The 22,701-nt window shown below is 43.9% G+C and overlaps 2 protein-coding genes across 4 annotated transcripts in view; one reads left to right on the top strand and one right to left on the bottom strand.

Annotated features, from left to right (window-relative positions):
- Nucleotides 1-265, bottom strand: part of DBF4 (DBF4-CDC7 kinase regulatory subunit) — a 28,753-nt gene extending 28,488 nt beyond the window's left edge. For 2 of the 3 annotated variants that reach the window (XM_090047176.1, XM_090047173.1), the window contains exon 1: nucleotides 132-265. In XM_090047176.1, the coding sequence (XP_089903302.1) occupies nucleotides 132-177 (46 nt within the window). In that variant the 5' untranslated portion in view covers nucleotides 178-265. The remainder of the gene's footprint in view (nucleotides 1-131) is intronic. The other variant, XM_090047174.1, reaches the window with a different exon arrangement.
- Nucleotides 203-22,701, top strand: part of SLC25A40 (solute carrier family 25 member 40) — a 38,132-nt gene continuing 15,633 nt past the window's right edge. The window contains exons 1-5 of the mRNA XM_090047177.1: nucleotides 203-336; nucleotides 3,268-3,389; nucleotides 6,333-6,392; nucleotides 7,789-7,895; nucleotides 15,086-15,153. Coding sequence (XP_089903303.1) covers nucleotides 3,293-3,389; nucleotides 6,333-6,392; nucleotides 7,789-7,895; nucleotides 15,086-15,153 — 332 coding nt within the window. The 5' untranslated portion in view covers nucleotides 203-336; nucleotides 3,268-3,292. The remainder of the gene's footprint in view (nucleotides 337-3,267; nucleotides 3,390-6,332; nucleotides 6,393-7,788; nucleotides 7,896-15,085; nucleotides 15,154-22,701) is intronic.

The following is a 22,701-nucleotide window of genomic DNA, read 5'->3' on the forward strand; positions in this document are numbered from 1 at the left end:
AACGGCTCCCTGCGGGCTCCCGAGCGCCGCTCCACGCCTGCTGCCCTAGGGGAAGCGCGGGACGCGGCCCGCAGCCCGGGGCAGGCGCGCGCGGCCTCCTCCCACCCCGCCGGGGCCCGGGCGGCACTCACTGGGCGGCGGGGCGCGGCCGCTGATCTTCATCGCGGGCGGCCTCATGGTGCCAGCACTGGCGGGACCCCCGCCCCGCCGCCGCCTGCGGAAACAGGCCGCCCGCCCGCTGCTCGCCCCGCCCCTGCCGGCCTCCGCGGGCAGTGTCGGGCCCAGCAGCGCCACCCTGTGAGGAGGCAGCGAGCGCGGACTCCCCCCTCCGGGCCGGTGAGTGGCGGAGCGCCCGTGCCCCGCAACCCGCCGGGCCAGAAGCGCGGGCAGCTCACGCGGGACCGCTTTTTCCGGCTTTGCCCCGCGGCGCGGCGGGAAGGACGGAGGAGCCGCGGCCTGCCCCTCCCCCGGCTCCCCTTGCGCTGCGGGTGACCGCAGCGCGGCGGAGGGACGGAGGTGTCGTAGGTGGGCTGGGGCCTGCTCGGGGCCCCCGCGGGTGGCTGCTGTGCAGAGCCGTCGCCGCGCGCGCGCCTCACGGCCCCCGACACCCGCGAGCAGAGCGACCCCGCACGCGCCGGGCTGCCGCCCCTTCGCCGCCTCCTCCAGCACCTCCTGCGGAGGTCCCGGCTGCAGGACTGCAGCACAGCTGTGGTCCTGCGCTCCCTATCCGCAGCCCCACCAAGGCCCGGGACCTCCTGGGCGCCCTGGCCCTGGCCAGGCTAGCCATGTATCTGGCCAGGAGGACACCGGGACTCTTCTGTTCATGCCTCCAGGCAGAGTTTCACTGCACAGTGTCTGCTGGCTCTTCAGACTCTTGTAGGCACTGACCGTCCAGTCTGTGCTCTGCTTGGTGTCCCCCTTTGCTGTACTTGTTTTGAACCTTTGACCATTGCTTCTGTCCCTATTTTTTTCCTTTGTGTCCTGAGAAATTAATTGTTACTCTCTCAGTGACCTCCCCCCATCAGTGGGCAATAGCCCAGAATCCCTTGAAAGTGACAAACAGCCCCTGGCTGGGGCTCATACTCCCCTGACTTTCATAGCTTTTGGTCTTAATGTCCAGTGCAACTATATATAATCAAGGAGATGGGGATCACTGGGCCTGTCTACAGGAGTTGCTGATACTGCTGCACAGTAGCATCACATGGCAAAAGCCATGACATGACGCTACTGCGCAGTAGTACTGGGCGTACTAGCATCACAAAAAAGGCGTTCACCAGCGTTATGCGCATTTATATAGTACTTTTATAAACAAGAAGAAACTGTTGTGCAGATTAATGAATGACCTGACAACAGAGATGTGTTAGAAATGCTTCTTCCGTACCAGGCAAGGTTCTTTGGGTAGATGTGATAGCTTTTCTTAGACCAACTGAGTGGCTGGAAAAAAAGTTCTAAGCAAGCTTTTGGTCTAATAAAAGCTATCACTTCTACCCAAATAACCTTCCCTGCCTATGTCCTTAGACCAACATGGCTACAACCAAAAACCCAGCCTTCAGTACCATGTATTTCCCTTATAAATCCTGCTTTGTAGAAGTAGGGAGTTGTTTTAAAACACAGTTGTATCTCAGACTGGGTATTTGTAAAAAACAAAAAACAAAGCCCCAAAATAACCTGTTTTATATATGGGTCTCTGGATTTTAATGGAGTTGAACTGTTCTGCTGGGTATCACTAGCAGCAGCAAGGACCATTTGCAGTTTCAGTGGCCCTGCTTCTAAATTAAACTCTGAATTACTGCCCAGAGCTGTGTTGCTATAAGGAAGACTAGAAAAAGCATGAATTCTGGCAGGCCAGATGTAAAAACATTACAAGGCAGGGTATAAAAAAATGAGTAACTCTTCAAAGATGTTAAAGTTAATAACAATATATATATTTTTAAATACATCAAAAGCAGGAAGGCCACAGAGTTAGTGTGATCATTAGATAAGCAGGATGTAATAAGTGTACTCAGGGATGATAAAGCCAGAGCAGAGAAGCTAAATTAATTCTTTGCATCAGTCTTTGCTACAGAGGCTATTGGGACGATTTCCAGGCTGGATCAGTTCATCTTAGTAGACACACCTGAGAAGTTAGATGAAACTGAAAAAACAACACAGTAGGTTTTAGAATTAGTCAATTAATTAAAAGTATCACGTCACCAGGAACATACAGTATTTACCGAAGAATTCTGAAGAACCCAGATGCGAAGTTTTAGAGCTGTTGCCAGTGGTAGATAACCTATCATTACAAACCGTCTCTGCCAGAGGTCTAACAGTTTGCTACAATAACACCCATCTTCAAAAAACATTTTGAAGGTGACCCTAGGAACTACATCCTGGCAGTGTTGACGAGTATAAATTAATACACACACAGAAAAATTGAACTACGCATTCACAGTGGGCTCTGAATTACCCTTACGTCCCGAGAAAGACATTGGAGTCATTGTAAATAAGTGCTTTAAAAAATGTCAGCTCAGTGTTCTGCAGGGACCAAAAAAGCCAGTAACATGTTTGTCATTGCTGGGAAGGAAAGACAAAACAAAACAGAAGACATCATTATATCACTGTGAAAATCCATGGTGCGAGGACATCCATTGAATATCTTTGGCTCCCCTTTTACTTATTTTCTCTGGTGGTTTTGAATTTCATTAGCAAATCAAAGTTTGCTTCCCAAGTACCCAGTGTAAATTACAGTGTTGTAACTGTGTCATGTGTCAAAGTTCACAGTGAAAATGAATGTTGTTTCACCCTTACCTTGTAAAACATTCCTGGTGTAGCGTGGAGTAATACTTTCTCCTTCACAAGAAAAATGCCACATCCATAAGAATGTTGCCAGTGTCTGCAAGGGGCTGTCTTATCCCCTTTCTGCTCAACATTATGACGGTTAGCAAAGAGGTACAGGTTTTAGTGATTTTGGTTTACTTATGATTTCTAACAATATATCCGTTCAGTCTGGTTTACTGAGAGGTGTTGAACATCAAGCCAACTGTTCAGGGGAATAAGATCATAGAGTATATCTTCTCTAGTTTATGTATGTGCTAGAGAATAAGTGTATTTTCTAATACTTTGAAATGATAACGACTTGATAACATTTGTAATCAAGAAAACTAATATTTACACCAGTTTTGTTACTGATTTTATTTTACATTTCATGGTAAACTATAGTTACTCCTTCCTCTAACCATTTTTCTGGAAATGTGAATGTCTTCAAAACTTCTCTCTGTTTCTTAACAGCTTTTGTTCCTCTCAGAAGAAAATTATGACTAATAAAAACAATGAAAATGGATTGTATCCTATTTCCCCTTTTCAGCAAGCAGTTGCTTCTTGTTGTGGAGCTACTATTACATCACTCTTGGGTAAGGCAAAATATTGACCAAACTTAGTTTAAAGTATTTATACAAATTTTCTCATGTGCTTGGATGAGGTCTCACTTTTTTGATCCTACAACTTCTTTCTCCTGAGACTGCTTCACATCATCATCTCCAGAGCTCCTACTCCCCAATCCCACGCACGGCTTCAGTCTAACTCCCTTATGGTAAAGCCAAAGTTTACCCACCACCTATTCTAACACAGGCAGAAACACAGCTGTATTCTCATGATATTGTATCTGGCTAACTAGCTTTGCCTCCTAGCAGAGCTAAATAGCTTGTCAACAGTACTGCACTGAATCTGATGCTTCCTATGCCACAACTGGCAATGTAAGAAGCAGCTGTGTTTGACTACCCAGCTGCCATTATGGTCCAGTTATGGCATCCCTGCAGTTTACCAATTGATAGCCACTGGCTTAAACAATTGAAATGTTTTTTAAATATATATATTTTGTACATTTTACTGTTTTGTTTTGCTATAGTACAGTACAGCTTTTGGTTTATTCTCTGTCTTCACATCTTTTTTAATATTTTGAATTAAAACCTATGATCAATTGAAGCCTTTGCAGTCTCTAGTTACTACCAAAAACTAGAACAATCTTTATTAACTTCTATCATTATTTCCTCTCTCTAACCTTTGAATATAATGATTCATGTTTCTGTGTATAAGGTAAATAGAGTTAAATAATATGAGGATGCTATGTGAGACAACAGTGATGTGAGATGTAAATAGTTTATTGCAAATAGTCATTTTTTTGTGTTAGGCCTTAGTCCAGGGGTAGGCAAAATATGGCCCACCAATAGATTTGATCCAGCCCATGGGTAGACAGCCACCAACTCATTGGCTCTGGCTGACGTGACAGCTCTGGCTGCTGCATGGTGCTGGTCAGGTGGTGGGACTGCTTTTGCCAGGCAGCATCAGCCCTTGACATGGCAGCATCAGCTGTGAACCCAGGGACAGCTTCTGCCACAGTAGGTGGGCAGTGGCATCAATTGTGGATGCTGATGACAGGTTCAGGAGCCCGGATGTAGAACCTGCTGGTGTGTCCATAGGTAATGCCACTGCCCACTGGGCACAGTGGAAGCTCTTGCCCAGAGCTCCAACTGTAGCTATAGATGCAGGCAGGAGTTTCTGCTGTGCCAGGTGGGTGGCAGAATCAGCTGTGACACTGCCAGCAGGTTCCACATCAGGGCTCCAGAACCTGCTGGCTGCCTCCACAGTTGATGCACAAGAAGTCCAGCACAGCAGAAGCTCCTGCCTGGGTCTGCAGCTGAGCATTGGGGTTCCTGGTGAACTACAGCTTTGGCTGGGTTCTGGAGGGAGGGAAGGAAAAGGAGAGAGACAGAGACAAGAAGAGAAAGAGACAGGAGAGAAGAAGAGAAAGACAGAGGGAGGAGAGAGACAGCAAGAGAGAGAGTGAGAGACGGATGGATGTGGCTCTCAACAGGTCCCTAAAACTCATTAAGTGGCCCTCCAGCCAAAATAATTGGCCAACCCTGTCTTAGTCTATGTAGTGCTATGTGTACAAATAAGCTCGCTCAGTTCAGTAGAGCTATTCACTTGCATGAATATTTGTAGGAAGTTTCTGTCTAGCTTCTGATTTAACTTTCTGACTGGAGATATTAAAAGACTGGCATTTGGGAAAAGAGACGTGACTGAAACTTGGGAAGGAGTTGTGTTTGCACACTCACCAGCTTGGCATTCCTTTTATAAGAACTTCCCCAGAGAAATGGGTGGGATTGCTTTTGATTTTCAGTGTGGCACTAGGATAGTCCAGTGTTGCTGACAGGATTGGGCACCTATTGTTTTGCTGCAGCATTGAAATAATTGCCTCACCTATAATCAAGGTTTCCTTTGCATGTGGTACAATGGCACCATATTCTGCAGCATCCCTGCACATATAATGGATTTGACTCCTGCAGTGTTTTTCCTGGCAACTCAGCTCAGAATCTATTCCTGAGAGTGCCGGTAAGGGACCAACCTGCAGGTTCAGTAGCTCAGCTCCCCTGACTTTGAGTGTTTCATTGCTCTCCAGACAAGGTTCTTTGGGAAAATGTGCTATCTGTTATTAGATCAACTAAATAGTTGGAAGAATTGTTCTTTGCATGCTTTCGGGCACAAACACCCTTCTTCTGGCATAGGGAGAGTGTGCTGTAATTTTGTGTTCTCCTGGAGGAATAGAAGCCAATATGCAAAATGCAGGTCTGTGAAAATGCAAATGTGTAATAGGGAGGATCAGAGGCCATGGGAGATAGTAGGTGTGAGACAGGAAGGTGAAGGGTGGGGTAGGGGGAATGTTGACCTGATGATTGCTCTCCTGGATACCCAGCTCATTAGCTTACATTTTGGGCTCTTTGGGGCCCTGCTTCTAATCCTGAATGCTTGGCTGTGTCAAACAATGGTATCACATGCAGAGTTCCAACTGCCTCCAGATAGCAGAGAATGCTGGAGAAAGAAAGGCAGCTCTGGAGGTGGGGAAGAGAAATGCTGGAGAGAGAAACGCAGTTGCGGGGAAGAGAAGACAAAACACTGAATGACTGCTCACAGCCAACAGAAAAATCTGCAGCAAAAATACCAGGACATTTTAAGACTTGGGTATACATTGAAATTTTATCAGTGCAACTGCAACAGAAATTGAAACTGATTTAGTTTAAATGGTGAAATGCTTATGTGTGCATGCTAGGAATAGCTAGTATTGATTTAACTTGTTAACTGAAAATAGTTGAGAACATAAGAGCATACTATCATTTTGCTTTTTGTGACAAGCACATCTAGTATGGGTATCAAAATTTATGCATTTTTCCTTTTGCAGTGCATGCAATATTCCTGAGGCAGATGAGGTCTTAAAATACTGGTTTACCTTTTCAGAACAAGAAGATAATAAAGAATCTAACATTTCTCATTTGAATTATTTTTTTCCTTTATTTTAGTGACACCTTTGGATGTTGTAAAAATTCGGCTACAAGTCCAAAGTAATCCATTAACCAAAGGTAAATGGTGTTTTTAAAGAATAAAGCATATTGCTATATCTATATAAATTACTTCCATTTTAATTTTCTCTCCTATATTGTTATGTGTGTTTCTGCTCAGTAAAATAGCAATAAAAATGATGTTTGGTCCTTGGTTTACTGTCATTGTAACTTTAAATTGAATTTCCTGAATTATTTCAAGTGAAAAGATGATTTTCTAACTTTCAACTTTGCATATCCAACCTGGGACCAAAAAGTCTATCTGTGTGTTCTTTCTTGTTTGCAGTTCCTCTTCAATAATCATGCTGAGGACCAACTCCTGTCCTCTGTTACATTTTTGTAGCCTGTTGGAATTATTTACTCAAATTCAAGACTAGAGTATTTTCCATCCTTTAACATATAGGAGGGGAGCCCCATCTTGGATGCGAGTACAAGTGGGTGGAGGGGGCAGGCTGGGGCCAGAGCAACCAACCATGTGCTTCATGAGCTGGAGCCAGAGGGTAAGTGCTGTGGGGCTGGCAGCAGGTAGGAGAGAGGTGGTGGCTGGGGCAGGAACTGAGGGAACAGGTGAGAGAGGAGAAAATAGTTGGGGCAAGGGGCACAGGCACAGTTCAGGAACAAGCATGGGGATGAGTACTGGTGTGGGGAAGACACTGGGGGAGAAGGCAAGTGGTGGGGAGGATGAGAGGCAGGGGTCAGGCCATTTAACTCCCCTGCCCCACTGCAGTGGGGGTGATTATAAGACACCCTCCATAATTTGATTCTAGCTATGGAAAAGTATTTAAAAAATTACATATTTTCCATGTTTAGAATCTAACTATTGTGGGGGTTGTCTTAAATTCAAAGTAATCTTGGATTTGGGTCTATAGGGTGGTTAATAATTCTTCTGATGTGGAGCCAGAAAAGACCTCAGTTCACTTTCCTGTAGCTGTGTAGTCTCTGCAGTGTCAACATGATCTAAAAGAAGCAAAACCTTATTTTAGCCACTGAAGTATGCAGATATAACTGAACATCCAGAAAAGCAAATCTAAGAAGGTGCCATTTTTCAGTCACTCTTCTTTCTGTTCCTTTATTTCAACTGTGTACATGAGACATTATAGTACATTATTAGATACTATTGTACTGTAGAGTAAGAAAAAATAGATTATTGCTAAAACAACACTTAAGTATTCCTACAATAGACTACTTATAAAACCTAGGACTCTCTTAAGTCCTAATAAGCAGCAGAGCCTATATGATATACTGTAGGCATATCTTAGGCAGATGTATTTTTTACTATCCTTCCTTTCTTTTCTCAGTACCTGAAGCTTTTACTAGCTTTCCAAGCTACTCTGTCACAGTTTGTCAGACCAACATGTTTGTTGAGCAGGTGTAATGCTAACTTTAATTTTTTTCCTTATGTGTACCATTTTGTTAGGAAAATGCTTTATATATTCCAATGGCCTTATGGATCATGTATGTGTCTCTGAGAATGGGAACACCAAAGCATGGTATAAGAAATCTGGCCATTTCAAAGGAATGTTGGTAAGGAAATTATGCTTATAATGAAAGTCTTTAAAATAATATCTGATAGAGGAACTCTTTTTTAAAAATCTATGTATTTTCTTACAAATCCCCCCCCCAATAAGACACAGACCTGTTTAGAGAAGGCAGAATGAAGGGGAAAAAGATTGTGCCAGTTATGGATGAATGCTGACTGCAACAGCTGTAAGAAGGTTAATACTGTAGCTCTGATCTTGAAGGGTAAACTCTGCCCACTTCCTCTCAAAGGACAAAGGGAGAGACACAGCAGCCGTCTTGATGCAATGTCTCCCAGCTTCTTCACTGGAATAGAAATGTGGAAGAATAGAAAAATCAGTCTCTCTGCTTAACACATGTACACTGATTTTTGAGGGGTGATTTTTTTTGAGGAAAAAGTGCATGTGACAAATGAATAAATGCAGTAATTGGCAGCCTATCAATTTTTAAGATGTTTCTAAAGCATTTTTAATATAGGTAAATGTATGTTAAACACACATAGTAATGTAATATTTGTAATAAAATGTGTCAAATATTTAAATACATCAAGTATCTCCTTAATATATTTTGTCTATCTGATTTGTATACTGCCTCAATCCATGTGCAGTTTGTTACAGTGCTGGATCTTGTAATCTTGCGAATAGGCCCGCAGGACTCAGAAAGCTTTAAAATCCAGACAAGTGGTTCTCAACCTTTTTAGACTCAAGCCGCTACTCAGAGAATGCCATTTCTTAGCTTTGAGACAGACAAGGTTCTTTGGGTGAATCTGATATCTTTTATTAGACCAACTTAAATAGTTGGAAAAAATTTTTAGCAAGCTTTTGGGTTTAAAAACTCTTTGTCATGCTGAGGAAGTCTCTGCAGTTGGTGTTTGCTCTTCCTGGATGGAATGAATAATAAAGAAGCCAGGGGCTGGGCTGGTGTGCATGCAAGACAGGCAGTCAGTGAAGATGTAAATTGAGGAGTCAGTGGGTGAGACAAGCTGGGGGGTGCTTGGAGAGAGAAAAGGGGGATGAATGTAGCAGTTAAATAGGGGAGGGGTATCTGGGGAGTCAGATGTCAGACAGGTTATAATGTGTCAAATCCAATGTCTATATTTAGCCCATGATTTTTTTTAGCCAGGAGGTTGATAAAATGAAGTTCATAGGCTCGTCTCTGGGAAGTGTTTTGTAAATTGGAGGGAGAGTGGTTTTCTTGTGAGAAATGTGCCTCCACAGGTCATTGGGTATTTTTGTCTTTGACAGATCTCCAGTGTGCATTCATTCTGGTGTGCAGTTGTTGTTTGATCTCTCCTACATATTTTCCATCAGGGCATTTGGTGCATTGGATGAGGTATATTACATTTCTGGAAGTGCAGTTGTAAGATGCAGAGATGCTGATGGCTCTGTTGTGGGGTGTAGTAATTGTGGGGGTTGGCAGGTTTTGCATTTCTTGTCATGGCATGGTCTGGATCCATTTGGTGTGTTTTGGGCCTGAGGAAGTTTGCTTCTGGTGATGAGGTTACCGAGGTTCGGTGCTGATTTGAAGGCTAGGATGGGTGGTTCTGGGACGATCTCTTTAAGAATAGGGTCTTTTTCTAGTATGGGTTGCAGTTTGAGGATTTTCCATATGGGTTTGAGGTGGGGTGATACGTCACAACCAGCAGTGCAGTTTGTGAAGGTTTTTTTTTATGTACTGCAGCAATACTTCACGTGGTATCCGGGTGGCTCCTTCAAACGTGCAATCTGTCTCTCTGGAGGAGTGTCCTTGTTGGGTGAAAGCCTTTTTAAGATTGGTGAGGTGGCAATCCTGGGTGTTCTCTTCAGTGCAAATTCGGTGGTATCTGAAGGCTTGGCTGTATATCACAGCTTTCCTGGAGTGTTTGGGGTGATTGCTGGTTCTGTGCAGATATGTATGTTGGTTTGTGGGTTTCTTGTATAACGTGATCTGAATTTTACCTTTATGGATACTGATAATCATGTCTAAAAAGGAGATGTTGGTGCTGGAGTATTGAAGAGATAGTTGGATGGAGAGATGATGATTGTTGAATTTCTGATGGAACTCAATCAGAGATTGCAGGTTTTCAGTCCCACTGATGAAGATGTCTTCGATATATCTAAGGTATAGCAAGGGTTTGATGGTGCAGTCCTTGAGGAATTTTTCTTCTATGTGGCTTATAAAAGGGTTGGCATGGCTTGGTGAGGCCGCAGCTGGAGTACTGCATCCAGTTTTGGGCTCCACAATTCAAAAAGGATGTGGAGAAGCTTGAGAGAGTCCAGAGGAGAGCCACGCGCATGATCAGAGGTCAGGAAAACAGATCTTACGATGACAGGCTGAGAGCCATGAGACTCTTTAGCCTGGAAAAGCGTAGGCTCAGGGGTGATCTGATGGCCACCTATAAGTTTATCAAGGGTGACCACCAGGATCTGGGGGAACATTTGTTCACCAGAGCACCCCAAGGGATGACGAGGTCGAATGGTCACAAACTCCTGCAAGACCGTTTCAGGCTGGACATAAGGAAGAATTTCTTTACTGTCTGAGCCCCCAAGGTCTGGAACAGTCTGCCAGCGGAGGTGGTTCAAGCACCTACATTGAACACCTTCAAGAGTAAACTGGATGCTTATCTTGCTGGGATCCTATGACCCCAGCTGACTTCCTGCCCTTTGGGCAGGGGGCTGGAGTCGATGATCTCCCGAGGGCCCTTCCAGCCCTAATGTCTATGAAATCTATGAAATGCTGTGAGGCCATTTTGGTTCCCATAGCTGTGCCCATGGTCTGGAGTAAAGTGTTGGTTATTAAAAGTGAATTGTTGTATCTGAGGATGAAGTGTATAAGGTTAGTAATATCTTTGGGTCTGTACTCTGAGTTGTAATCTTGCTCTTGTAAATCTGTAAGGCAGACTTAGATGCCATCCTGGTATGGGATGTTGGTATATAAGCTGGTAACATCTATGGTGGCTAGGAGGGTGTTGCTGGGAAGGTGGTCTATGTTTTTAAGTTTCTGTAGAAAGTCTGTAGTGTCTTGGACAAAACTTGCTGTTTGGGTGACAAGCAGTTTTAGGATTGATTTGACAAAACCTGATATTTCTGCAATTAGGGTCCCATGGTTGGATATGATAAGTTTGCCAGGGTTCCCTCGTTTGTGGATTTTAGGGAGCATATAAAAAGTCTCTGGGTTGGGTAGTAGAGGGATCAAGGCCGTAGTTTTTTTTGTAGTTCTGATGGAAATGATTTGATGGTATTTTTGAGTTTCATGGTGAAAAGGGGAGTAGGATCTTCTTGTAGTTCTTGGTAGTAGGTGGTGTCAGAGAGTTGTCTGTTGGCTTCCTTTATGTAGTCTTTACTGTTTAGGATGACTGTGGCTCCTCCTTTATCGGCTGGTTTTATTACTGTTTGGTGGTTAGATCTTAGAGATTCTATGACCTTTCTGTCTGGTAGAGAGAGGCTGTTATGGTGGCATGTGTTGTTGATTATTTCATTGTTCATTCTTTCCCTGAAGCAGTCAGTGTAGCAGTCAAAGTTAATGGATTAAGTGGATTAATTTTGGTCATGGAAATATTCCATGAGGCAGAGGCTTCAGAAGAATTTGTCTAGTTCTCCACATTGAAGTATTTATTAGAGTATTTTTCTGGACAGAAATTTAGGCCTGTAGAAAGGACAGATTTTTCAGTTTTGGTAAGCGTGTGTGTGGAGAGATTAATGGTATTTGAGGGTTGCTTTCAGTTTCATCAGGTCTGAGGTTGGAATGTTAAAAGGTGTTGGTGTTAGTCCTCTGGTTGTTTTGTGGCTGGGAAAGTTGTTTTTGGAGTAATTTGTTCCATTTCTTCTTTTTATGTTGGATGATACCTCTTAGCGTTTTTGTCTATGGAAAAATAATAGAGCAGTTCTTTTGCAAAGAACTCAGTCCACAGCAGGTGTCATTTTTTTTTGATACTTTGGATTCCTCTTTGAGATTTCTGTGTTCATCTTGTGAATCATATGACAGTATTTGCAGACATATCAGTGCTGAGTGCACCCCACAGCACTCTTAAAAGAAGTCCATGGCATCTGAGGATGTTGCTTCACTCTGGTTGAAAATCACCAATCTAGGTCCAAAGGGCAAGATTCACAAAGGGACCTAGATATGGGGACACTCAGTATCCTTATGCCCAAATTTTAGATTTCTGCCTCTAAGGACAGAATTCCAAAACCTGAGCTGGTGCTTAAGTTCTCTGTTTTTTAAGTAGAGAGACTTTGGTTACCCAGGATTGAGATTCGTAGCACTCAGAATGGTAACAGAAATGATGTTTAAGACATTTAACAGGAATCATAGAAAAGGGCACTATGTCTGAAATCTACCTGTCTCCTAGTTTTAAGCAGCAAAGTGCTTCCTTGTACTCTGTAGTTAGGTGCCTGAGGGTAGGGGATTTGTAACCTGAAAATGCCAGATCAGGTGCCTGTATGCAGAGGAGGATAAGGAAAAAATAGTGGAGAGAGTAGTTGTTACTGCTTACAAAATACCTTCAAGATGAGAGAATTCATCCAGAAACTGGGATACCTGGCTTCGGAAACAGAAGATATGAAGAGGTCTGAAGGAAGGGCCATAACCACTAAGGTATGAAGTGAGGGCACCTTCCATACCTGTTCAAGGTGGGCCACTGCATGGAAAGGAATATTCATCATGGGGCCAGAGAGGGAAAAAGCAGGAGAGAGCATGACTATATCCCAGTGAAAAGGTTTTGGGGTTTTTTTTGTCTTGGGGCGAAGGAGGATGGTTCTAGGTTTTGCTTTAAAGTCTTTGGATTAAATAGCTAAACGGCTGACACCAGGGACTGGAACCAGAATTTAGATGGTGTGCACAAAGTGGGCTCCACCACTGCTCTTTTCCAGTAAAAATGGTTGTAGGCACCAAACTCAATGTTGTCAATCATTGTTAGACATACCCTGAGTGTACCTGTTACATCAGGCTTGTCAGAGGACTTGTGCATAATTTAAGAAACTCAGATGGCCTTAGATAGGAGATAGGCACTAAGATGTTTAACCCAACAGGATAGGAGCAGCTATTCAAAGTAACTGAACTTTAGAAAACTGTCAGTTTTCCTCTGAAAATGTACATGCTTTAGAGAGTCTTAAATGTCTTAGAGTCTTAAAGTGTGAGTTAGGCAGATTACTGTGAATTGCTTTCTTGGACTTGGGTATATTCTGCCTAAGACCCATTTTAAGCACCTGAGTTCCTTTATGAATCTCACCCAAAATGAGAGGTCTTTCAGGACTTGCTGTTTCCCATAACTCTGCCTCTGGAATTTCAATTCTAGACTGATTGTATGAATGAATGCTGAAGATAGTCTTTGTGCACATCATGCTTTTATCCTGGTTACAAAGCTGATAATGGCTCCTGAAGAAGCTTGTCTTATCCAGTCAATGTACACTTGATAAGTTCTTCATGTTTCACTGTGTTGCTAAGCTAGCCTGCATAGAACAACATTTCTTCTCTGTAAGCAACGGTAAAAAGTGCTGAAAAATAGCAAATTAAATTAACTGGAGTTTGCTTATGATGTATTCAGCACATATTGGGTCCTATAAAATGTTGATTATCTAAATGTGATTTTAGCACAAAAAAAGCATGTTATTTAGGAGAACAGACTTCTGGCAAGATCCTCAAATGGTATACATTGGTAAATGGAGCCATGTCACTTTTTCCCCTGGAGGAACTGATTGTTTATATTTAGTGATATAAGGAAATGCAGGATCCATGTTCAAGCGTAATACAGACAGTACTATGTTTTGATGGCTATTTGTTGACTAGTGAAAGTACTTAGTGATCAGCATTTTCATAGTTTCATAGTTTCTAGGGTCGGAAGGGACCTGAACAGATCATCTAGTCCGACAAGTGAGAAGTGATGTCTGCATTACCAAAATATAAAACCAGCAGTAATGGTCACCCTTACTCTTAGAGACTCTAATATTCCCCATTTGATATGCACCACAGTACTGCGTTTATTTGCTTTAAAATTTCTGCCTGAGTATACATCAGCAATTAACTCTGTGGCCTCTCTTGCATAATTCCTAGGCACAGGCTATCTGTTACCATATCACAGGTGCAAAATGTTGTGGTTTCACTGCCTTGGGTCCCAAGAGCTAGTGCTGATTTCCCCCCTCTCCTTCTCCCAAACTCTCAACTACACAGACCTTGCAAAATCAATCACCTTTTGCTGTTAACATAATGTTAACATAAATACGTATATTCATCCAAAATAATAAAACTCCTGTATGTCATTCTCTGTCTTCACAATTCTAGAGTGTTCACGAATAATTGGATCAGTGTCTTTTTTAGGTTCCAGGACTCTATTTCTGTAGGTCACTTACCTCAGAATCATGGTGTCTGCCCACCCTTCTCTCCAGCTACCCTCTCTTTTGACCTTGGCTGATAGAGATGGCTGCCCCAACATGCTTTATCTTTCTTCTCCTTTTTAGTCCCATATCACGATCTCTCCAAGTTTGTGGTTTTTAGGGTCTTTACTGATGTAGATTCTATTTCTAGGCAAATTCCAACCCTTAAACTCCAGCTGTGGTTGAACAGCTAGAGAAAACTGGCTCTTGGATTTGGCCAAGTCTTTATCCTTGGACGCTGTCATTTGCACAGTTGAGTGTTAAAATTCAGTGACATTTCATTACCCCAGTCTAGGAGACATATGATCCATTCTGATAATGAAGGGAGATTCCACATGTGCGGAAGTTTTCCACCATGTAGCAGTTTAATAAAATCAGCCAAATTCATAAAGAAGTCTGTTGGTGGATTTGCCAGGTTGTCGTGGAGGCTAAGAACAAAGAAGCGTGGAGAATGAATTACCTTCTCACACAGAGAGGTGACTCTGTCAGATAATGGCAAAAATGTGTGATGGGGTCATCTGTGTGTGTTGTACCAGTATTGTCTGTCATTCTTCTTTCATGGGTACTAATGATTTAAACTAACACCACAGTCATGCAAACACTTAAGCACATGCTTAACATTAAGTATTTGAGTATTTACTTCAGTAGAACTACTCGTACTTAAAATTAATTAAGAGCATAACTATTTACACAATTGGGGCTTTAGTGTGAAAGGCCATTTTTAGAATACTTTTTTTTCAAATTTCTTTTGAAGTAAATTTTAATTCTGTCACATGTCCACTAAGAAAATTATCTGAATGAAAGTAGTATAACACTAACTATGTGCTCTTTGTTTGCTTATAATTTTAGGATGCTTTTGTGAAAATTGTTCGAATGGAAGGGGTTAAATCACTGTGGAGTGGACTTCCTCCAACACTGTGAGTTGAAATTTCACTTCTTCTGTCATGTATCATAAAGTTAAGAGAGAATTCATTATTTTGACCAAAGAGTATGTTGCTTTCTAATGTTTAATTTCAAGCAAATTTCCCATGTCATTAATATTCTTTATCATCTGCACATTAATATTAAGTTTACTTGAAACCTCCAGAGATGATATATTTTCAGCCAGACGGATTCAGAATCAGTGAGCTTTCTCCATATAGCTCCTTTCCAACCTTTAAGGGCAATATCCTAACTCCTTGTCTAGCAGCTGTCTTTCTTAATAGCATTATATCAGCCTGACAAGGATAGTAATTCAGACCTCTACAGAGCACCATTACTGCATTTTTAATCTCAGCCAGTGGACAAACCCAGCAGTTATCCTTAAAGTGAACTCTGTGTTTCATGAAGTACAGGGCATAACACTGCAAGTCTCCTGCCACAGCTCATGGCACCCAGTGGAACCTCTTTGCCTTCAATGACCACCCACTGCTAAATATGTATATGTAAACAAAAGTAAAGTGCTATTTAAATTAAGCTTGTTTGAACTCTAGCACCTAGCTGTTTCAAAGGACAAGGCTTCAAAGTCATTGGTGCATAAGTTAATTAAGGGGCCTTTGTCTGAGCCAAGAAAGTCAGAAAGTTTATGCTTCAACACTCATGTCACACTCACAAAAAGTGTGCACCAAGAAGACATTTAAACAATTAGCTTTATGCGAGCTGAAAAAGCTACAGATAGATGACATATCTCAAAATAGGTATAGCTCTACCCAGTCAGTGACAAATTTACCCTGGTATGAAACAGGGCTAAATCCATATTGATATAGATTAATCTCTATCTTCTTTTTGATCTGGGTGATTGGTTAGCCAAGTAGGATCCTACACTGCTTTGTAACCTCCCTTGAGGCTCCCTTTCTGAACTCACCTCTGACATTAGCTTCTCTGGTGCTATGAGGGCCAGACACTAGAAGACTCAGTCGCCTCATCCCAGCATTTCCTCAACCTTGGTTGCCCATTGGCACAATGGAGCAGCAGGGGACACTGGGCTGTTGCAGAGGTCTCTCAAGACTAGGAAGAGTTTATCAATGGAATCCCAGCAATTACAGGGAGTTTAAGGGATTGTTTCCAGCTAAGGCTGGAACAAAATCACCACGCATTATATTTTTTACCTTCCAAGTTCAGTAGTTGCAGTTCTAGGGACCCCGAAGTCACTCTCATCAATAGCAAATGTACTGGAGAAGAAAGATGATGATATAGAAATGGATAGGAAGCTGGTCTTTTTGGAGGGTGAGATCCATGGACATTTCACCCTCCTGGATAGAATTCTGCCAGGACTACTATGGCACCCTGACGAGGGAAGGCATCACTCTGGTCAGGAAGTCTGCAGTGAAACAGGGCAGGAGGAGCTTTGTGGCAAGCAGGGTGAAAATGACATTGGAACATCTGAACAATAACCTAGGGTTTGGGAAAAAGAGAGAGATGGTGGTCAGTGCATAGTGTCTTGTTCCACCAGACTGAGTGGAAGAAGACAGCTCTTGTGTGGCCTTCTCTCCTATACCCAGCATTCATCCCAGGCCTCCATCTAACAGCTTCCATGGTGCAGTGGAGCTGTCCAATTTACTTTGCTTGATGACACCACATGCTAGGGGCATCAGCAAGTAGTCAGCAATATGCTGAGCTTCTACTTGTTTTTCTAGAGAGAAAGAACAGCTTTCTATGACAGCTGAGCTCTTTCTATCCCTGTGACTCTCACATGGGCCTGGTGTTGTGGGACTCCAGTCTGCAGGGTACAGAGCAGTGTAGTAACTAGTGAGGCTTTGAATTCACCCATAGGAGTTAATGCTCAGTATAATACATAGTTTTTTCCTCATTGCCTCCTGCTCTGTTCACTTGGTATAGATTCTCTCATAAAGTCCTTTTTCTTTAACAGGCCACTTTGATCATTTGGCACTATTTAATTTGTTTCTCTGCTAAATAAAAATAGCTTTGTTCATTCCATGATTTGTATAGTCTTGGCTCCATGTACAAACAGTAAAATGTGAACCTGCTTCTTGTTCAAACCTCCCATCACTTCTTAAATGATCAGGAGAGATCCTGGTTTTCTCTGCTAAAAAATTGCAAATTCTCTGATAAAAGCCAACAAAATGCATGATTAAAATGAAACGCCACTATACATATAGGTATCAACTGAACATGTTTTATTGATATATTTACAATTTTAAAGCAATTTGGAAGCCTACCAGTGCCTCAGTCATTATAATAAAATAAATTTTAAATACCTATACATTTTGGTATCTGATTTTGGGGGTTTTTTAGGGGTGCATCGATTTACAAAAAAAATTGGGGCCAATACTGATGACCAATTATTGACCAGCCATATTGGCAGATACTGGTCCAATTGCCAATATGCAGCCCAGCAGCATGGAGAGCAGCATCTGGCTGGTAAGTCTGTTGTGGGAAAGGGGCATGGAGGTGCAGATTGAGGCCGCTGTGGTGAGGGATGGAGTGGGGCTGGGGCAGGGGTAGGCACTGCCCAGCTGGGGCAGGGTGGGGCACAGGACATAGCTGACTGCTCATCTGGGGAGAGGGGGCATCTCCTACCACTGTGTGCACTCCCGTGTGAGGGATGGGGGGCATGTGTCAGCTCAAATCTGTGTGTGGGGTGAGGGCGGACTGCACATTTGAGGCCAGTGGCTGCGCCAGCCTCTTCGAGGCAGCTGTGCTCCAGCCAGGTGGGCCAGGGCAGGAGGTGATGACACTGAGAGCAGAGCTACAGTGAATTTTGGAGTGCCTGTAGCCTCCCCCATAGTCCCTCCTCTCAGTGGCAGCCTCCAGGAAGAGGCTGGAGCAGCCCTCGCTCTGAGCACACAGCGGGCAGTGCATCCTAGCCCTGCACACAGATCCAGTGGGGTGGGAGCACGTGTCCCCCATGCCTACCCCAGGGGTGCCCTCCCCCAGACAAGCAGCTGGCTCTGTCCCGCACCCTGCCCCACCCTGGCTGGGCAGCACCTGCCCTAGTCCCATTCACTCCCTCACTGTGGGGGCCTCCATTTGCCTCCCCCCACACTCCAACCCTCCCCTTCCCCCAACAGACTGACCAGCCAGACACTGCTCTCCATGTTGCTGAGCTGCACTCCTGGTCACATGCATGGTGCAATATGTATGTAGCATTTGGATATGTATGTAGCATTTATCAGCAACATTATCAGCAATTGGCTTTTTTTGGCTGATGTAGCCAATAATACCAATTTTCCTTTTATCAGTGCTGATATGATATGGACCGATGTATTGGTGCACCTCTAGTTTTTTATCATGGAAAATTAGAGCTCCCCATGCCCCCTTAGCTCATAAAACATAGACCTAGGCCTCTCACTCCCAAGCCACAGTAATGCCCATGCCGTAGGGGCCCCCCAGCTGCCAGAGCTATGAGGCCAGGAACCTAGGTATGCAGCCTCCTGCCTCCTACAGCAGCACCTGAGCTGCAGCTGCTGTTTGCCACAGGTGGCAGCTGCTGCAGCATAGCAGAGTGTGGAGCCTGGCTTCCCCTTTCCCATGGGTGGCATAAGCAGAATGGAGACCATGGGGGGAGCGGGTGCGGGCTGCCTGCTGTGGGCTTGGGCAGTGCGGGGCGTGGCTCCCTGCTGTTGCATGTACTCCTGGTGTCAGGGGAACCTGTGCCCTCTGATCTGTGCATGGGGCAGGGGTGGGTTGCCCACTGTGGGCTCAGGCTCCCTGCCCTGCTGCGCTCCCTCAGGCCTCAGCAGCCCAGTGGGTGGAACCTGGCATGGCAGGGCAGAGTGGAGTTGAACAGGGAAACTTCTTGCCACTGTGAGCCTGCACCTGCCTGGCGACGTTGCCCCTGGCCGCTCCACAGCAGCAAGGGCACAACTCCCGGCTGTGGGAGGGGAGGGAGTCCAAGCCTACAGTAGACAGCTTGCCCCTGCCCCATGCACAGATGTGGGGAGCACATGCCCCCTGGGACTGCATACAGCAGTAGGGAGCCAGCCTCACTCCCCCTGCCTCCTGCACTAGCTGCTTGAGGCCCCATCCTGCTCCCTGCCCAGGTCCTGTGGCCACATGTTCCAGCCCCAGGCCTCAAACCCCACACAGCGCATGGCTGGGCAGCAGGCCCAGTCCCAGCCCTTGCCCTGCCCAGCTCGCTCCCTCCCTCCCTATGGGGGGGCCTCAATTTCCCCTGTCCCAGACTTACCTGCAAGAGCTGCTCTCCAGGCTGCCTGGCAGCCATGTGCATAAACATGCACATGGCACCCCAGCCTGACTGCCCTGCCCCACTCCCCCTAGTCCTTGCAGGCTGGAACTCTGCCAGCCTGTAAAGAGCTCTTTGCAAAAGTGGACAATCCATGTGTTTTTCCATTAAAACAAGAAATCCACATTTTTCTCCATTTTTCTGTGGGAAATGGAAAATCCAGATCCCTGACGATCAGGGCATCCTGCATGAAATTTTTGCCGATGGTGGTTTCACGTAATACTGGCTGTGGTTGCTAACACCACTGAGAAAGTTGCTTGGCCTCTGCTGCCCACTCTTCATCCAGTGACTTGCCCCTTGTTTTGCAAATGTTTTACAGGATGTGCAAGCTAGCATCATCTTGGGAAGGTGATGGCTGGATGGGTCCAGCTGAAGGCTGAGCACCCTCCACCTGGGCTTGAGCTGCCCAGAGAAATGTTCACTCTGCAGATGCCAGGCTGGTAATTGAATAATTCCTTTGTAGGTTTCAAATGCCCTATGCACAGCTTTATAAGCCATGGGAAGAGTGGGAAAACTGGGTCACTTAGAATCAATGGGCAGGATCACTCCGTTGATGTTGCTTCCAGCATAAACACTGGAAAACAGTCCCTGCTTCATCACAGAAAGTCAAGTGTGCAGCTGTGGAAAACCCTGGCATGAGGCACCTTTAATGACCATCTGGCAGTGACATCCATGAATCTCCCATGGTGATATACAGCATCCTCCAGTGCAGCCAAGACAGTCATTTCTGATGATGTACTGCAAGCTACAATGGAGAGAACAAAAGCTTAGATTATAAGTGTCATAAATCACATCAGTGCCATTGGGGAGCTCCATACGAGTTAATTTATGGATGACCTCCTGAGGACTGGAAATGTGGAGAAGGTGTTTCTTTGGTTGCACAAACCTCACAAATGGCAGACCCAGCAGTAAATATGTCCATTTTGCCATGGGCAGGTGGGAGTCATGAGGTCTCAGGTTTCCAAAGGGCCATTGCCATCCATATCTTTACACTCAGAGGAACTCTTAGGATGGTATACTGCTTCCTCAGCTTTGGGGTTAGCTGTGTGTAAATCTAAAAGAATGTGGTATTCATCATCCTGATGGTCTCCCACCACTGCTGATTGTCCCATATCTGCAGTAGTGGTTTCTGAGTCTGCACTTTTTTCCCTGTGAACCAGGGTACACAGTGTACAGTGTCCAAAGCAGGCTGTCCTGCTTGGGTTTGTGACTGTTTGGGTTTTCACAGTCTTTTAGCAGCTTTCTGGTTTTTGCCAAGAGCATGTCATATGTCATGCCAAGAGCATGTCATATACTTTCTGAGATCAGTCAGTCATTCCATAGCTCTGGTAAGTCACCTCAGCGACTTGGGTATTCATGCTGTCAAGAGTAATGAGGTGACTACAGACTCAGTGCTGCGATGCCATGTATATTGCCATATGATAGCAATAGAGAAAGGAGCTCAAAACACAAAGGGTCTATGCTGTACTTGCAGAGGATGTGAAATGACAGTAATTCTGTGGCTTTAACCAGTGAAAATTTACACCTGAGACTTCAGGCACCTCAGGCCTGATTTCCCAAAAGGAATAGCTGTTTCTATGCTACAAGGCAGTAAGAAAGCAGGCCACAAGAGGTACTGGGAGATACCTGTCTCTCTCCCACCTAGCAGTGAGGTCGCATAATCACCACATTGTGTAAGCATATTCAGTTAATGTAACCAGGTGCTAAGTTTCTGTCTGTTAGCTCATTGCTCTCTGAACCAGTTACTTTTTAAGGTGCCACCTTGCCTTACCTTCTGACTGACTTCAGACTAACACAGATAACAACTTCTTAGCTCCTAGCATGGTTTTACGCTACTGTGCAAACTGTTTTTATATAATATCAATGTGCAGATTCTTTTGTCTGTGGCCTAAGAATAGAACTGGTTTCTTGATTGGAGAAAGACTCTTCTTAAAGAGAGGTCTACACTGTAACTGGTTTTCCATAAAGTTTGTTAAATCTGATTTGTCAGCTTCATCCAGTGCTGTTTTTTGGAAGTGGATTGGCAGCCTAGGGTCATTTATATGTAGTTATTTCAAAGTTATTTGATACCATATTAGACTAAATTATCTTAGTGATAGTGTATTGATAATGGAATATAGATCATCAGGTCCAGTCCCCCTGCACTAGTTCTTTAGCTGGCATGAAAAAATAAAAATAATGGTTTCAGTTAAGCCAAAATATTTTTTTTGGGGGGGGGGGGGGTTGCACTGAAAAAAAATCATTTTGTTTTCAGCCTTACACAAAATTTCATTGGGCACTTAAACCACCCCCTAAAGGGAACGAAAGGATGGACTGTCAAAACAGGAGGACGAGGAATTAGTTCCCCTTTTATCCAGTAGCCAAGTAGTTAGATACTTGCCAAGGATGGGAGAGATACAGATTTACTTACTTTTTCAGTTCAAGTGGACTTAAATGCACATGAGCCACCTTGCAGGAGAGTGCCTTAGTCAGTGTATCAAATTTGTTGGGATGTATTATTCTCTATTTCTCCTATTGATGTTCAATTTTGTATAAGAGACTTAAATACTCATTGACCCAGTGAGTGAGGGAGAAAGGGAGTGACATTGCAGCACACGGGGAGGAACACTTGAATCTCTACTTCCTGCACCAGCAAATAATATATACATATGTTATAGAAGGTGGAATAACAGCAGCAAGAGGAACTGAGAGCATGCACCCCAGAATACTCAACAATCTGGTGGTAAAAATATTTGCCTGGAAATTGTGATATTTCAGGTAGAGATTGGAATTGGACTGGGTTTCTTTTATCAAGGCTGAATGTCTTAGCTAATAAGCTATTTGCAAAAAGTATAGCATCTCCACTGTTTATTTTTCCAGGAAGAACTATTTAATGAAATTGGGTTAAATTTGTGAATTGTTTTGGGGTGACAAGCCCACATTTTCTACTGAAACTTTTGTTCATCAAAAAAGAAAAATTGCCCAGAAATAACCAATTTTTCATTTGTGACTGTTGCCAAAGCTACATGTGTCTGGCTTACGGTTGAAGGATCCATAAGGAATCAACAGAAAACAGGTGGAGTTTCATTTAATTGGCTGTTCTACATAAAAGAAATAATCGCTGGAGTTAAAGAAAAGCACCAGTATTAACGCTGAATCATAGAAAGCATGCCTCAAAAGCGAGAGCATTTAGCAGGGTAGTCTGTCAGATTATGAAAACCATTTCATGAATTAAGGTAAAATTCCAGAAGGAACTTGAATCTTTACCACACAGTTTGCTAATGGAGGTTTAATAGAAATT

Source organism: Crocodylus siamensis, chromosome 5 (assembly GCF_052110815.1).
Source record: "Crocodylus siamensis isolate JL-2025a chromosome 5, ASM5211081v1, whole genome shotgun sequence".
NCBI lineage: Eukaryota > Metazoa > Chordata > Crocodylia > Crocodylidae > Crocodylus > Crocodylus siamensis.